Below are 16,544 nucleotides of genomic sequence, written 5' to 3'. Positions count from 1 at the left end.
CAGATGTACAATGGGCTTCATTCGCCCTTTTTGTGCTCTGCACCAGGAAGTGTATCGTGTGAGGCGACACAAAATTCTTCCCTACGCGACACGCTCGCTAGTCAACCACGCATCCCTCCACTCCGACAAGGGAGATCGTGTTGCCCCGCACCACCACCACGCCCTGCAGGTAAATGAGCACCCTCGCCGGCGGCCGCCAGCCTGAGATCCAGCAGGTACCACGTCGGCCACCGCGAGTCGCCAGTCGCGTATTCGCTTGTCTGTCGGTCGCCGCCCTGAGATCCGGCAGGTACCACGCCGGCCTTCGCGAGTCGCCAGTCGCGTATTCGCCTGTCTCTCTCATACCACGACCACCTTCTCCTTAGGGTCTGTCTAGAACTCAGTCGACTGAGACTTAACGAAGTCTCAGTCGAGTGACGTCAGTTATACCTGGCCATGGGAAGCACGGCCCGGCCGGCCCGGCCCGACGCTACCCTCGGGCCAGGCTCGGGCCTAGATTTTGAGCCCGAAGGCCGGGCCCGGGCCCGTAGTATTTGCATTTTTCTGAAGGTCGGGCCGGGCCGGCCCGAAGCCCAATGGGCTTTTTCATGTTCGGGCCGGGCTTAGGCCCAAAAAACAGGCCCGATGGCCGGCCCAGGCCTGGGTTTTTTGCATCGGGCTTGGCTAGGCCCGGCCCGAGGTATGGCCAGGTATAACGTCAGTGTAGTTGTTTTGCTGCAAGCGGCATGGCTAGATGCTACAACCGATGATGAAAAATATTGCGGCGGTTCTGCAAACAACGACAACTGATGATGCAACCGGTGTGACTAACATACTACAACCAACAAAATAGATGCTGCAACTGATAGGAAAAAAAAGTTGCAGACGTTGGGACAAAATGTTGCAAGGTCAACCGAGAATTGGTTAAATCTCAGTCGACTGAGTTTTAGCAAGCCCGTTCTCCTTAAGATCCCGCCTCTTCTTACCGAAGCTAAGAACACCTGATGAGCAATGAAGTCCAGCACAATTCACACGGGTGAAATGAGCACGGGTAACACAGGATGGGCATCAATGGTTTAGCGAGGACCATGCTAGTCTGTGAACGGATAAGTCCGAGCAACAGAACAAAAGAAGTTAAGAAACGTGTGATCCCTAGCCGTTAGGCTGGGGACAAGGGTACGGGCCATGCGAGCACGAGGCCACGACGCCGTTGCAACATGACGGGCAAGTACGAGGCAATTGTGCGGCCGCCGAACGCTCTCCTCACGTGGTACTACTCACTCCCCTCCACCAGAAAGCAAAAGACAAACCAGGATTAGAAAAGCCTAGCAATAAGCAAAGGCAAACGGCAAAGGAAGAAGAAAACAAGATGCGACATGGGCGGCACGCCGCTTTAGCATCCACCATAGATCCAGGCACGCGGCGCAACAACAACTTGTACAAAAGAAAAGGGGCGGTGTCGCAGCACTTCACTTTCTCGTAGTACAGACAGAAGAATTACAACACGCATACGAACAGCCTTTTCTCCGTGGTTCCCTCATCCCCGACCCGGCCGGCGCAAGCCGCCGAAACCTCACTAGCCGCGAGCACACACGCCGGAATTGTGTGGCTCCCATCCGCAGAGGATCCACGGCCCGCTGCCGATCGCGGCCGCCCGTATTGCGGAGCGGACACCGGCCTCGAGATGCGCTCGAAAGCAACATCCCCTCCTCAGTCGCGGCTTCCGAGGCGGCCATGGCGTGGCCCGGGGTAGGGGTAGGGACGGGAGGGGCAATAATTACTGCGATGCCCATCACGTGGACCCACTGGAGTGCCTGGTGACGCTTTACTGCCCCGTAATAACGTGGCCATGTGAGGGGCAGTCTCGCCAGAGAAAGAAAATGCGGATGCCTTTATGGGGGCCCGGCAACAGCGGCCTAGGTGCTAGGGCCGTTAACGCCGGGCGAGCCCCGGGCCCACCAGCTCGAGCCCGGCCACCGACGCGCGCTCCCGGCCCGCGCTTCTGCGCCGGCGCGGATCGGAGGGAGGCGGCTCACGCCGGCGATCTCGGAGAGGCAGCGCCCGCTGATCTCCGTCCTGCCGCGGTTGCCTGAGTTGACGGCGGCCGAGCAGGAGTATCGCCCGGTCTCTGTCACCAGCATCTCTGACCGCACGAACATCAGATCGGCCGGCCGGAGGTCGCTCCACCGCTGCTTCGCTGCCGGGGCCGTCTCGTCGTCGCAGCCGCACGCGGTGCTCACCAGGATACGGTGCCCGAAGCGCCTGTCGAACGCCACGGGATCGGGCTCCGCCACTGCGGCTGCCGGCTCCACCATCAGCACCCGGTCCTTCCTCACCTTCGCGACGTCGAAGCAGCCCACCGTAGCCGCGCCACCATCGCCTCCTCCCAACTCCAGATCGGCCGAGCGCCGTGACGTAGGGCCAACCCGCCCAGGCGCTCGCACTGACCCCGTCGAGTGCCGGCCCCCGATCCTTCGCCACGCCGGGGAGGGAGCAGGTGCAGGAGCCAAGGCTGCGTCCTTGCTCTTGTCCTTGACCGTCGCAACGGCAGTGGCAGCAGCAGCAGCAGCTTTCTGCTCCGGCGGTTCGGGAGGTCCCGTCGTGGACGGCTTGGGCGGCTCGGGCAGGAGCAGCACGTCCTCCGGGTCGACGCGGGAGCGGCAGAGCGGGCACGTGGAGTGCGCATCCAGCCACGTATCCACGCACTCGACGTGGAACCCATGCCGGCATTTGGGCAGCAGCCGCAGCGCCTCCGTCGGCTCGAAGCGGCCGAGGCAGACGGCGCACTCGAGCCCGGCCTTCTGCCCGCGCAGCGCGCCGAAGCGGAACACCGGGAGCGACTCCACCACCGCGCGTTCCACGCCGGAGTTCCTCCGCTCACCCGCCGCCCCGCCACCGGAACCACCACCGCTGCCGTACGGGCCCGACGACTCCGCGGCGCTCCGCTTGCAGTGCTTGGCGTAGAGCAGCAGGAGGAACGTGATGGAGAAGACGCTCGTCAGTATCCCCACGACCACCGCCACGCCCGGCTTGAACGGCGCGGCCGAGGACGTGGACGGCGACGGCAGCGGCGACATGATCGCGCCGTCGTAGTCGGAGAGCAGAAGCCGCCGCGACGGCTCCATGTCCACCACCACCACCACCCTCGCCCGAGCGGCACGGCAAGCTGCGCAAAACGAGGAGATAAACAATGGCGCCGCTCCACTGCGGCCACCACGCAACGAGAGTGTGATCGATTTGTAAACACGCGGTAGGGGTAATAATAGCGGCGGAGACTTAGAGCTCTAGTGGTAGCGGCGTCCGGCGTGCAATGGCAGCAGCCAGAGCCACTCCTCCTACTACTACTAGTGGGGGCGGTGAGCGTATCTCGCGCCGGTGGGGCCAGGTGGCCAGCGAGTCACCCGGTTGCGCTGCTCCGCCGGTGAGCGTAACCGTGGCGAACCCACTGCTGCGGCTTGTCGCGGAGCGAGCTAGAGGTAGAGCCAGAGAGGGAGTGGCGATACACTACGGCCACTGCCGCACTGACAGTTCAGTTGTGGCGGGGTGGGCCCGCGCGTCAGCAGATGAATGGAGTACGTGGGCTGTGGCGGGCTTGTTTACTCCGAGAGGGAAAACGAAACGGGCAGCAGCATGGGCTGGGGCGCAGCGACCCCTGTTTCGAGCGAGTAATGCGCATTTAAGAATCGAAGGGGCCGCGATTACTGTTCTGGCCCCGAGTTAAGGGCGTCTTAATCATACATGTCAGGGGCAGTATCGGAAACCCCTCTCGTCGTCTCCGATCGGTGGCCGTGCGCGCGGAGCTAGGGAATGAATGCCCGTGCAGGGAAAAAGGATGGGCCGCGCATACGCGCACGCGGGCTGATTCACCGCCTCGGTCACTGACACGGCTACCGCGATTCGCGGTGGGCCCCACACGTCAGACCATTACGTGCAACGAGCGTGGGGTTGGCAGTGGCACGGGAGAGACAGAGAGTGGGTTCTGGCGTTCTGGGTTATCAAAGTTCGGGGCACGTGAGGCCTGCTCTGCTCTGCCCGACGGGCGAAATTTTGAATGTTTGCTAGGGAAATTTTTAGTTTAATTTCATGGGCGCCCCGTGCGGGCTACGAGGATCTCAGAGGCTGGACCATGTACCTATCGCCGCAGAGGTTGCCCTGCGCGGCTTAATTTAGCTCGTCGAGTACGCAGGTGCGTCGTCACATCACATAATCGTAATAAATCGACCGATTCGTGGTGGACGCTACGTGGATCCGGCGGTACGGTTTTTGAAAAGCGCATTTGAAAACCGCCGGGTACGCGAGGGAGCAGTACGGGGCGCTCTGCCACTGCTGGTGATATCGCCCGCGTCGGAAGAGCACTGTGCGGATCTGGATGCGCGGGCACTGTGCAAGTACGCTCCTCATGAGTGATGATAGCCCACCATCACCATGCCAACTTGCTCACGAGTTACCACTACCAACGTGCGTACATACACGGGCCAGCTCAAGCTCGATCGCCTTCTATTTACCTCAGTAAGAAGATGATGCATCTCAACGAAACCAGAGGGAAGTGATATAGGAGTTATTACGTTACGTGCATGCTCAGCAATAGTTTAGCCGCTGCTGCAGCGCTGTTGCGCGACAATTTGCAGGCTGGTTTGAAGCGGCGATCGCTCGACACGTACGTGACCCGTGCGATATCGCACTGCTGGCTGCAGCGCCGGGGTTTAAGCCAGCGCGACGGTGCAGTACGCAGTACGCGCCCTGCACGGCGGGAACGACATAAGTCTGTTCTCTTCTAACGTGACCAGGCGCGGGAAGGAAACCAAATGAGTGGCCCGGCTGACTGGCTCGGCTGCCGGCCGCGACAGGGCTCGGCGCGGCAGCATCTGGGAGCTCCGATCGGGTGGCCGGAGCAGTGCGGTTGGTGACGCGTGCACAGTGGCGCGGCTTGTCGGCGGGTGTCTCCAAATAGACCGAATGCTTGTATGCATGCGGCATGCACGCGTGAGAAGCAATGTGACACGACACGAGCGCAAGCTGATTTAGATCGCTCACTGTTAGGCCTGACAGCTCGCTCGGGACTTCTCGTGGACGCTAGTGGAACGGAAGCTATCACATCAATGGAGGCTGCCAAGAAATAGCCGTGGCATAAAAGTGTGCACAGGGGACTGTGTGTATGGTGACGGATTAACGGGGTGGTGAACTGCCGGCCTTGTTGGCCTTCTGGGTTTATCAATGTTGGCCATTTTATTACTTGTCGGCGTTGGTGAAGGTGTAAACCCCTTCCCTATAAAAAAAAATGGGTGTAAAAAGTAGGATGGAGACCGAGCTCCTTGGGGGCTTTAATTTTGGAAAAAAATAAAAATTCAACCTTTTCAGTTTCAAAATATTCTTTAAAAAAATCATATGTATACAAGCATGTAATGTCTATGTGTGTAAAATTTCAGGATGAAATACCTTGAATTGCTTGGTTTTTTTGTGTGTAGGTCTCATTTTAAGGTATTTCAACCTGAAAATTTACACACATGTACATTATCTGTATATTTGTGTATATATGTATATTTCAACCTGAAAATTTTAAGGTATATTTTGTGTATATATAAATAGTTTTTAGAATTTTTTAAAATTTGAAAAATTCAAATTAAGGCCACCTTGGAGCTCGGTCTCCATTTGGCATTTTTCTGTAAACCCTTCTATTTTCTTTTAGGAAAACCGTCATGGTGAGATTGTATATTGATTGAAATCAATGGTTACATCGTCGACAAAGTTCTATAAATTTAAAACCAGAGGAATCATCGTCTCAGATAGAAGAAGTGGTAGTAGAGAGATCATTCCTAGCAAAATCGGATGCCACTGAGTTGGCCTCCCTACAACAATACTCAATTTAAACATTTTCTTTTTTAACAGTGGTACAGATTTGAAGATAAATTGAGTGTTGCAACTTTTTATCTTGCTCTCAAAGTTTCGTACAACAACAACTCATTATTAGATGAACAACGTCATGGGTTAGTACAATTGTTAGAATTATGGTGGCCACAGATGCACGCACGTCAAATGTTATTAGCCCTTGAGTTTTCTCACACGTGCGGACTAACTTTAGAGCAACTCTGGCAAAGTCACCATAAAACACTTCAAAACAATCGTGTGATAGCTGGTCGGCACGGACCCACACACGGACGGTAGACATAGGGACTTGCAACGCGGCCCAAGTTGCGGTAGCAACATGACTCATATCGCAACCTTCATCAACTCGTCTCGCACGTGACAGACACATGGGCTTGCAACACGTTCCAAGTTGCAGTGCCAACATGGTTCACGTTGCATTCTGCATCAACCCATCTCATGCATGGCAGGCATAGTCACATAGGGACTTGCAACCTGACCCAAGTTGTGGTGGCAACACTGCTCATGTTGCAACCTGCACCAACACGTCGACTTCACTCAGATTATCAGTTGTAGTGATAACAAGGCTCACGTTGCAACGGATTTGGATCATATCAGACGGCTGACACGCGCTGGAGCCAATGGCTTTGGAGGTGATTAGCACGTCAACCGACTGACGCGTAGCACCTACCTTACAATATAGAGGTTGATGAGATAACACACAAACTCAGAGTCTCCAAATTGGCTGCCATATCATGGGATCCACTCGTCAATGATATATACTTTTCCCCAATCTTCCTACGATCCCCATGTGAGTTGGGGTACCACATGAAGTTTTCTTCGCATCACACACAATCGCCTGATGAGGTAAGGTCCAAAAGTTGCCTCCCAAACGTCAAATATTGAGGCCGAGAGGCCAGGCATGGAGGGTGCTCCGTAAATTATGGTAATTTTGACAAGTACATTGACTCCACTAGTGTCTTTTTGACCAGAATAGCCATATTGCTAGTTATTATGGCAATTGGGTCAGTATGGCGACTCTACTAGAGTTATTCTTACAGAATTGGTTTGCGCGATGAGACGGCAACATCTCGTTGGCGGAGAAAATGATAAGTAAAGATAGATCTACAAGTATATTATCACAGGCGTATCGATGGGAAGACGTGAGCAGATTTGTTTGGAAAAAGAAAGGCTAGAGGAACAACCAGTAGTTTTTTTTGCATAGTAATACGTGTCTCATTAATAACATAAAGATTCAGTTACAAGCCACGTAAACATAGATATTACAGGACTGAATAGATAGGATAATCCTATGCAAAAAAACCAGCGTCTGGCCCTCTTCACTAAGGAAAAGGAGACATATCACCTCTTTACCCGAGCTCGACGCGGCTCCATCGCTGATCTGCAGCTTTACGGACCTCCAAAGTAGTTTGCCTGAAGCAAAACCATTGCCATTGAAAGAATCAGACCGGGGCAACGTGTCCCCGGACACGCCATCGAACTCCAGAACTGACACCCCCGAACTCCAGTAGTTTTTTTTTGACGTTCACATCACCTATATTTAGTCATGAAAGGCAGGGATTTGTGCCGAAAGAAACTGCAAAATACATTCTGGGGGATCAAGCACCCAGATCTTACTACTATTATTCTCTAGTCCTTCCTTTGCTAGCCGATGCGCAACACCATTGGCCGTCCTCCGAACCCATGTCACCTTCCACTCCCGTGTTGCAAGAAGATTTTTAACCTCCTTAATCATTGGCCCCAATGTGGAGAGATCGTCGTTTGAACTCTGCAGCTTCCGTACCACGTCTAGGCAGTCTATCTCAATATGAACTCTTGCCAGGTTAAGTTCTCCTGCCATTTGGGCAGCTCTCTTGCATGCTTGGAGCTCTGCCAAAGCTGGATCACCCCCTTGATATAGCTCTGGCACGCCGCTGCTATAAACGCTCCTTCTGAATTCCGGAACACCACCCCTCCGCCTCCCTTCTCTCCTCCTTTAGTTGTTGCCCCATCGACGCTGGCCTTGACCCATCCATGGTCAGGAACTTCCCATCTCTGCGTTGGTACAGGTCGAGGGATTTTGCTGTTTTTGCTATGCAGTTGCTGCCACTCCTCCATGAGCCTCTTTATCATCTCTACCATGTCCCCCGCCTCCTCGATCCTCGTCCCTTCCCGCGTGTTGTTCCTTGCCATCCATAGAGCGTACAAGCCCTGCACCATTATCGCTCGGGCGTCCTCCGTCGCAGAAGCAAACCATGATTGGAGCCATTGGGATAGTGCACCCTGGGAACGAACAGCATCCGGTGGGATCGCCACCGGTGTTCCCAACTCCGAGCACACCAAGGTCCAGAATTTTGCTGAATGTGGGCATCGCCAAAACCTGTGTATGTTTGTTTCCTCTCTCCCGCACACCGGACAAAACACCCCGGGCTTTATCTTTCGCCTATGTAACTCCGAGCCCACTGCCAGCCCATTACGGATCAACCTCCACGTGTGAATCTTCATCCTTCCCGGTGCCACTGTGTCCCATAGGCTCATCCATGCCTTGTGACTCGCTATCGATGATGAGGACCCCGGACTCCCTGTTTTAGCCTTCTTCAGTGTCATACCAAGGTGATAGGCTGATCTAACCGTGAACTCCCCGTTCTTCGTGTAATTCCATGCAATAAAGTCATCCACCGTCGGCCCCCCCACTGTAATCTGCTTGATATCACATGCCTCTCCAGGGGGAAACATTAGCTGCAGCTTCACCATATCCCACTCTGATCCTGCATCATTCAACAGGTCACGGATTGTTGTTATACCCGGGACGAAGACCTGGCCCAGTGGCTTCATGCTTCCCTTCCTCGGTATCCAGTTATCGTGGTGGATCCGTACTCTGGACCCATCCCCAATGCGCCAAATAAGCCCTTCTCGCAGCAGCTCCCGTCCGTGGATTATGCTCCTAAATGTAAAGGACCCTCCACTCGGACAAGACGCGTTGAGGATAGAGTTGTCAGGATAATATCTCGCTTTTAGTACTCTTGCACATAACGTGTTCGGCATTTTAAACAACCTCCAGGCTTGTTTTGCAAGCAAGGCTTGGTTAAACAATTCCGGATCTCTGAACCCAAGTCCTCCTTCATTCTTCCTTGAACACATCTTGTCCCAAGCAATCCAGTGTACTCTCTTCTCGCCATTCGCCTCACCCCACCAGAAGTTTGAAGAGATAGAAGACAAGTTCCCGCACATTTTCTTCGTGAGTTGAAAGCAGCTCATGGTAAGAGTTGGAGTAGACTGAAGTCCTGACTTGATCAACACCTCCCTCGCCATCTTGGATAGTCCTTGGACTTTCCACCCGGACACCTTCCCCTTTGCACTCTCTTTGACATACTGGAAAGTTCCATCCTTGGATTTCCCCACAACTGCCGGTAACCCCAAATAGCGCTCACTCAGCGCCTCCGAAGATATAGCCAAAGTTTGTTTAAGGGCCACCTTATTCTCCTCATCACACCCATTACCAAAGAATATTGCTGATTTATCCAAGTTTACTTTTTGGCCCGAAGCCCCTTCATAGTCCTGCAAGATCTCACGTAGGCAAAGAAAGTTATCATGAGACCCTTCCAAGAACACAATACTGTCATCAGCAAAAAGCAAATGAGTGGCCGTGGGGCCAGTGCTCCCAAACGAGACACCCTTGATCCTCTTCTCCTCATGTGCGTGCTTTAACAAAGTTGAGAATCCTTCTACACAAAAAAGGAAAAGGTAGGGGGACAGTGGGTCTCCCTGCCTCAGTCCTCTACTCGGGGTAAATCTGTGTGAAAGACCCCCATTCAACTTGACCGAAAAACTTGCTGTCCTGACGCATCTCATGATCATCTCTCTCCAATGAGCAGAGAAGCCATACTGTGTCATCGCCCGGTCGAGAAATGTCCACTCCACTCTGTCGTATGCCTTCATCATGTCAAGCTTAATCGCACAAAGTGGTTTCCTCCTCTTCCTCTTCCTAATTGCATGCACGCACTCATAGGCAACCAACACATTATCTGTCATTAACCTTCCTGGGACAAAAGCACTTTGCTCCTCCGCAATCAACATAGGCAACACCACCTTGAGCCTATTAGCCAGGGTTTTCGATGCTATCTTATACAAGACATTGCACAGACTAATGGGTCGGAACTGAGCAAGCAACTCCGGGGAGGCCACCTTGGGAATCATCACGATCACCGTATCGTTGAAACCATCCGGAGTCGTTCTCCCAGCCAAGAAATCTCAAATAGCTGCACACACCTCCTCTTTCACCAACAACCAGTGTCTTTGGTAAAACATAGCCGAGAATCCATCCGGGCCCGGAGCTTTCGTTGGTCCCATCTGGAATAAAGCTTGTTCAATCTCCTCGTCCGTAACCGGTGCTACCAGTCGAGCATTCATCTCATCGGTCACGGTCGTGTCAATATGGAGCAAAATTTTGTCCACATCCCTTGACCCCTCAGACGTGAACAACCGCTCATAGAAGTGTGCGTCCATTGCACGCATGCCATCATCATCATTACATGTCGTACCATCCTCCCTCTGTAGCGCCTTCACCATATTTTTCCTCTTCCTATGTGAGGCTCTATTCTGGAAGTATTGCGTATTTTGGTCACCGTATTGTAGCTAGTCCACTCTCTATCTTTGCTTATAGTATATCTCCTCCCGCTCGTATAGCTCATGCAACTGGTCCTCAATATCCTTTATCTCCTGCCTATACCCCGTCCTCAGGGCCCGTTCCTTCGCGTCACGTAGCTGCCACTTCAAGTGCCCAATTTGTTTTTTTATTGACCCAAACACCTCGTTGCTCCACTTTTGCATTGCCTTGGCCATCAAGCCTAGCTGCTTGCATGCCGCCACCAGGCCCGGCTGCATGTGATTGGCCGCATGGGCCTGTTCCCATGCATTGGCTATCATGCCTTCGTAGTCCGCGTGTCTGGCCCATGCAGCTTCGTACATGAAAGGCCGCTGCGCTCTCGCTGAGTTGCCGACCAGTGTCGACGCAACCCGCACTAGGAGCGCCTGGTGGTCAGACTCCTCCGTTAGAATATGTTGTACTTCCGAAGCCGGGAACATTTGCATGAATGACGATGTGCACGTTGCTCGATCAAGTCTAACTTGAATATTTTCCTCCGCCTGTCTCTTGTTATCCCATGTGAACGGATACCCTAAGAATCCCATGTCTGCTAGTCCACAATCCTCCAAACAGTCTCTAAACTCATCCATCTATTTTATGCACCTAGGCTTACCACCAATCTGCTCTTTTTGCACCAATGCCTCATTGTAATCACTAACACATATCCAAGGCATATTATCCTGTGTTCTCAAATACCTCAACACTTCCCACGTTTTGGCCCTTTTCTCCACACACGGCTCCCCTTAAATTCCAGTGAATCTATAGGTTTTCCCTTCCACCTCCACTTGTGCATCTATGTAATATTGACACCATGGCCTGACGCTCACATTTACATAATCCCTCCACCACAATGCAAGGCCACCACTTTTGCCCACACAATTCACTGCCACTCCATTATTGAAGCCCAAGCTCCACTTTAACCTCTCCATAGCTTTTGCAGATTTTTTTGTCTCGGATAAAAACACCACCGCTGGGTTGTACGACCGTACCAGGTCTCTAAGCTCGCCAACTATCGAGTCCAACCCCAGTCCTCGACAGTCCTAGGCCAATATAGACTCATTGTGCCCGGCGGCCCTGCCTCGCAGGGTCCGCCGATATCTCATTACCTTCTTCAATACGATCAAACACTGACTCTGTTTTATGCCGAGTTTCCCGGACAAAACCATCACTCTCCACCTGCCTCTCCCCATCCTTCTTCGGGACCCAGTACTGTTTCTACCTCCTCTTTCTCTCATACTTTGCCCCCTGCCTCGGGCTATCCGGACTGCGTTGAACTGGCCTGTAATCCGGTCTAGGTTTTCTCACATAGTAGCCTTGCCTTCTCTCCCTCTCGCTATATTGGCTAGAAGAACCAGCCCCATCAATCCAACTATGTCTGAACTGCTTATAGTTTGCCTTGAGCTCCGACTGTCTTTCCTGTTGTCTCTGGCGTAGTTTGGACCGCAGCTCCCTTTCTCTCTTTTGCTCAAGATCTTGACGTAGGTCTCTCTCCTCCATCGGGGGCTCCTCCTTCTTCTTCTTATCATCATAACCTCTCCTCTCTTTATCCCCGATCTCCTCTCCGCCAGTGCGCGAGACGGCCGGTTTGGCAAACTCGTTCTGTAAATTACGCTTCGTCGGAAGGTCTCTCACAACCCCCATTTTCATATTGAATCTCCCTCCCTCGTTAGATTTCACACTGCCATAACTATTCGAGCTCCCTGACAGGCCACGGGCCGCTCCTTCCTTTTGTCCTACAGAACGCCCAGGTGATGCCCTCAACCATCCTCCCCATTGCTGCTCCGGATCCTTTGTTGGAACACAACCTCGTTCACCATGAACCAAGCAACCACACTCGAAGCAAAAATGCGGGATCTTCTCATACTTAAAATCAAACCATGTTTTTTCCACATCATCTACAGATTTCTTCAGGTAGAATCCTCGAACCAAAGGCTCCTTTATAGGCAACTTCACCCTGAATCTGAGCTCTGAGCCTTTAGCAAACCCATCCCTCTCAACATCAACTCGTACACTCTTGCCCGACCAATTTCCTAGCCCTTCGCCAAACGCCTTTGATCTCTTGTCCAACGGGAGATCGTCAACCCTAACCCATATATCGACATGTTCAAAAGTCATCTCAGATGGCCTTGTTGCACCATCATACTCTTTCAACACCAAAACAACGAAATCAAATTTCTAGGGCCCGTTGTTGAGAGCGTGTTTCCAATCTCCCTCACTGCCGAACGTGACGACGAACAGGTTCCTGCCGATAATCTTGAACTGTGCTTCTCTGTGCAGGCCCCATGCCCTAGTCATGGATTTCTCCAAAGCTACCTTGTTCATCGGTCTTGGGGTGAACGCCTTGCCGATCGCTAACCACCTCGCCGGCCGCCCCCGATCCTGCTCGGACTCATTGAAGATAAACCCCTTCGCTTCTTTCTCCGTCAACACTAAACCCCCCAAGCGAGCCGTCAAGCCTGGGGAGAGAGAAGCGCTTCTGCTATGGGAGCCCAGTGGCGTCCTCATCGCAGGGTCGATCGCTTCTTTCTGTGCTGCCGAACGCGGCGTAGGAACCGCTTTTGGAGTACTAGTGCCCCCACCCGCCGCCGCTCCTGGAACACCCGCCGCTCCGTTCGCCTTCACAACATCATTCTTCGTCTTCTCCGCCATGAATCCGACGTAGAAATCCCACACCGGCACAAGGCCCCCTTGGAGACGCAGTCGTCCCGTACGCGCCGCCGGTATACTCACCACCACCGCACGGAAACCCTAACCCTAGCTCTCGAAGCGACCGCCTTGCGATCGCCTCAATCGCCTCTCCATGTTATCCGCTCGAGGTGGACCCGCGTCGAAACAACATACTCTGTCCCCCCCCCCCCCCCCTCCTCCCCCAACTCCAGTAGTTGAGGGATGGAAAGATGTGTAGTTTTTCAGCCCATCCGTAGGTCTAGCATTTTTTGGAAAGAGACCCACACACAAAATCCAAGGGATTAGAAGGAGAATAACGAAACGATTAGTGTGAGGAAGGCGCAAATGCTAGATATCGCCTATTACGACTAAGCAATGCTTGCCTTAAGTTTTTTGTTATGGGCCGACCAAAAACGTTCTTTAACTTGTTTTTTGAACCGTCTCCAGACTAGTTTGCGAACCCTCCATAAATAGTACTAGCAATGCCCGCGCGGCGGCACGCCACGCCCCGCCGATACGTTATGTGTATATGTATATGTTATTTTTATTTCATGTGATGGAAAAAAAGTCTTTTATGAGCATATGTTTGTAGTCACAAAAAAGCAAGACATGCACATGAACAATTTGGAAAGGATATATTTATTATCAGCATGAGTACTACATCTTGCAAGATGGAAATTACACATTGGCAATTTTTTCAAGCAACCTTGGACACATTACAACTATTTGTAGCTTATACCCGACACCGCAGGCTTCATAACTTGTAAATATATTTAAGTGGAAGACACAAACATGACATGCTTCACTGGAGCACCAGTTTTAGAATCATCTTCCCCACCAGTGGCTAAAGCAAGAAACACCGCAAAAGTAGCTCTGCTTTTAGGATTTGAATCTTCTTTCGAAATGTTGACATAACCATTCCTTCTCCAGGAAAATCACTTTCTAGAATACACAAAGCAAAATCTCCTATCCCGAGTTGTAGTCCCACAAATTATGAACTCCTGCACCCCCATTTGCAGGTGCTATAGCATCATTAGGTCCCAATTCTACCTGGCTGGCATCGAATGAGTTTGATAACAGAGGAACAACATTTGAGCTCATCTTTTTCTCTACTCCCTCCGTCCTTCAAAGAGTTGGAAAGTCAAACTTTTTTATGTTTGACCGTATTTATACAATAATACATCAACATTTATGCTATCAAATTAGTAGCGTTAGATTCATGATAAAATATATTTTCATCATATACTTATTTGGTTTCATAAACAATTATATATTTTTGCACAAACTTGGTCAAACTTTAAGATGGTTTGACTCTCCAACAAAGTTGGAAATACATCCTTTAAAGGACGGAGGGAGTATCAGCCAAGGTGTTCCAACTTTCAAATTCGCGAACGTCTTGACATCATTAAAGAAAGCTGGAAATATGTCACTTTTGAATTAGATAAAATAACCTCTATCTATTGTCTCGACTGCCCTTCATTAGGACATAAAACTAACTAAAAGTGTGCCTTAGCACGCATTAGCCATACACTGATATACACATAAACTATACGTAGGAGCCAGGCCAATCACGACTGGGAAAAACTGATACAGTACGTACCCTTTGAAACTTTGAAAGCACCTTGGAGATGCACATGCACGTAGTCACATCAGCTTTTGCTAGTGCATACAAACACTGGCCAATCACAACTCTATATAAACTAATAGAATTAATACGCGGTTTCCATGCAGCGAACTAACTTTATTCAACAAGATAAAATCAAGTGGTACATAGCTTCAAGCCCGTAAAAGTTCAGATACTCAGGAGCCAAGATTACACGTTGGGCGTTCGCTCAGTCGCCCGAGCGTGCCCTCGGTCGGCAGCACGCGGCGGCGCTACCCGTCCCGTGATGGCGCCCAGGCCGGCGCCGGTTCGATGCATCTCAGTCTGAGCACACGGACCATGGCACTATGGCAGCAACCGACGCAGGAGCACACGGAGGCATCCCTCGGCATCGCAGACCGTTGGCATGCACATTGGACACAAGTGATGCAGGGCGGGCGTCGTCTCCGTGTGCCTTGATCGACCGGGAGTTCGGGAGTGAAGCGACAGCGCGAACATGTCGTCTGCTCGCCAGGGAAGGTCACGGCTGAGAGTGCGATGCCTCGACTGCGTGAAATAGAACACACATGGACGCGACGGCGCAAACGCAGGCGCTATACTCGCACGCCTTGGTTGACCAGGAGGGAGAGGATCGCCCGGACATGCCCGCCACTCGTCAAGGAAGGCACGACGCTACCATCGGCATCGGGAGAAACGAACACTATGCAGACTGCTAGAACCACGTGAAGAGCGGCTGGCTACCGCCACAGGGGAGCACTGCCATGGGAGTCACGATCGAGCGCCACACGACGCCCGGAGGGAACCGCGCCGGAAGGTCGTTGACCCCACATAGCGCGCACCTGTAGGACCATGGCCACGGTCAGCCACGCCGGAGGGCGTCGTTGTGCCGCGCGTCATGTGCCGGAGGGCGCTCACTGGATGGCCTCGCATGCCGTGACACAGCTCCACCACCGGGATCTTGGCCGAGAGCCGACACCTGCGCGGGGTGCTGCTTCCACGTCAAGATGGGTCTCTCTTTGAGACCGGGTCAACTGCAACGACGGCTACCCAGTCGGCCAGAACTACAGGTCAAGGCCGCTGGAGCGGGGCTGCGCCGCAACCCGGAAGATGTCCTCAGCCTTTGAGTTGCTGCAGGTGGCCGACATGGAGGGTGTGCTCGCAAGAGAGGATGGGGAGAGCGGACGAACCTGATTGGGCTAGTGGGAACCGATGGGTGTCGTTGCCGTTGTGAAGCCGCCGCCACGCCATATGGGCTCCATCCAGCCGTCGCGTCATGGTTGGAGTGACTGAGCCTGGCTGGGAGGAGGGGGCGTGTCCAGAACATATGAAGCTGCAGCGACGGAGGAGAGAAGGGGGGACGGGCCGCCGAATGGAGATGAGGCCCGGTAGTGGGGGCTCCGGTGATGCACCGGCCGTGGGCATTGTCAGGAAGGATGAGCGGGAGCAACCATCGCCGGACCAAGAAACGGCACTACTGATTAGAGAAGAAAGAGGGCAGGCGGAAGCAAACTGAATGAGGGACAGACGCACAAGGCCACCACTATTTATAGGAGGCAGCAGAAGAGAAGAACACAAATTGAAAACGGGCAGCGAAGGCGGCAAGGAAAGGCCCAGAAAACCGTAGCGAAGCGGCAACCGCCAGAGAGAAAAATCGGGAAGCTCGACACGAAAACCGACCCCAGCCTGGCGTACGTGGCATGAGGGGAAAAAAAGAAAAAAAAAAGCAACAGCGCATGCAGGCACATGGAAGGCACGCCGTATCCAACTTGATTACGGCAACCACCAAAG

General features: G+C 52.7%; 1 protein-coding gene and 1 long non-coding RNA gene across 2 annotated transcripts; both read right to left on the bottom strand.

Moving 5' to 3' along the window:
* Positions 1-1,340: 1,340 nt before the first annotated feature.
* LOC123159374 (RING-H2 finger protein ATL43) lies at positions 1,341-3,307 on the bottom strand. Its single transcript, XM_044577203.1, has one exon. It carries the CDS (start codon positions 3,102-3,104, stop codon positions 1,896-1,898), a length of 1,209 nt encoding a protein of 402 aa, XP_044433138.1. The 5' UTR covers positions 3,105-3,307; the 3' UTR covers positions 1,341-1,895.
* Positions 3,308-14,007: 10,700 nt separating this feature from the next.
* Positions 14,008-16,253, bottom strand: LOC123159449 (uncharacterized). The gene is made up of 2 exons (XR_006479699.1): positions 15,944-16,253; positions 14,008-15,732 (listed from the first exon to the last, which is right to left on the bottom strand). It is a non-coding gene; the product is annotated as an uncharacterized lncRNA (long non-coding RNA).
* Positions 16,254-16,544: the final 291 nt, after the last annotated feature.

The sequence above is a fragment of the Triticum aestivum genome, chromosome 7B, assembly GCF_018294505.1.
Source record: "Triticum aestivum cultivar Chinese Spring chromosome 7B, IWGSC CS RefSeq v2.1, whole genome shotgun sequence".
NCBI lineage: Eukaryota > Viridiplantae > Streptophyta > Magnoliopsida > Poales > Poaceae > Triticum > Triticum aestivum.
Note: the sequence above shows the minus strand (reverse complement) of the source record. Positions and strands in the feature narration are given on the sequence as shown.

Coding starts and splice junctions, on each gene's coding strand:
- LOC123159374 (XM_044577203.1), bottom strand. CDS start 3,104: ATGGAGCCGTCGCGGCGGCTTCTGCTCTCCGACTACGACGGCGCGATC.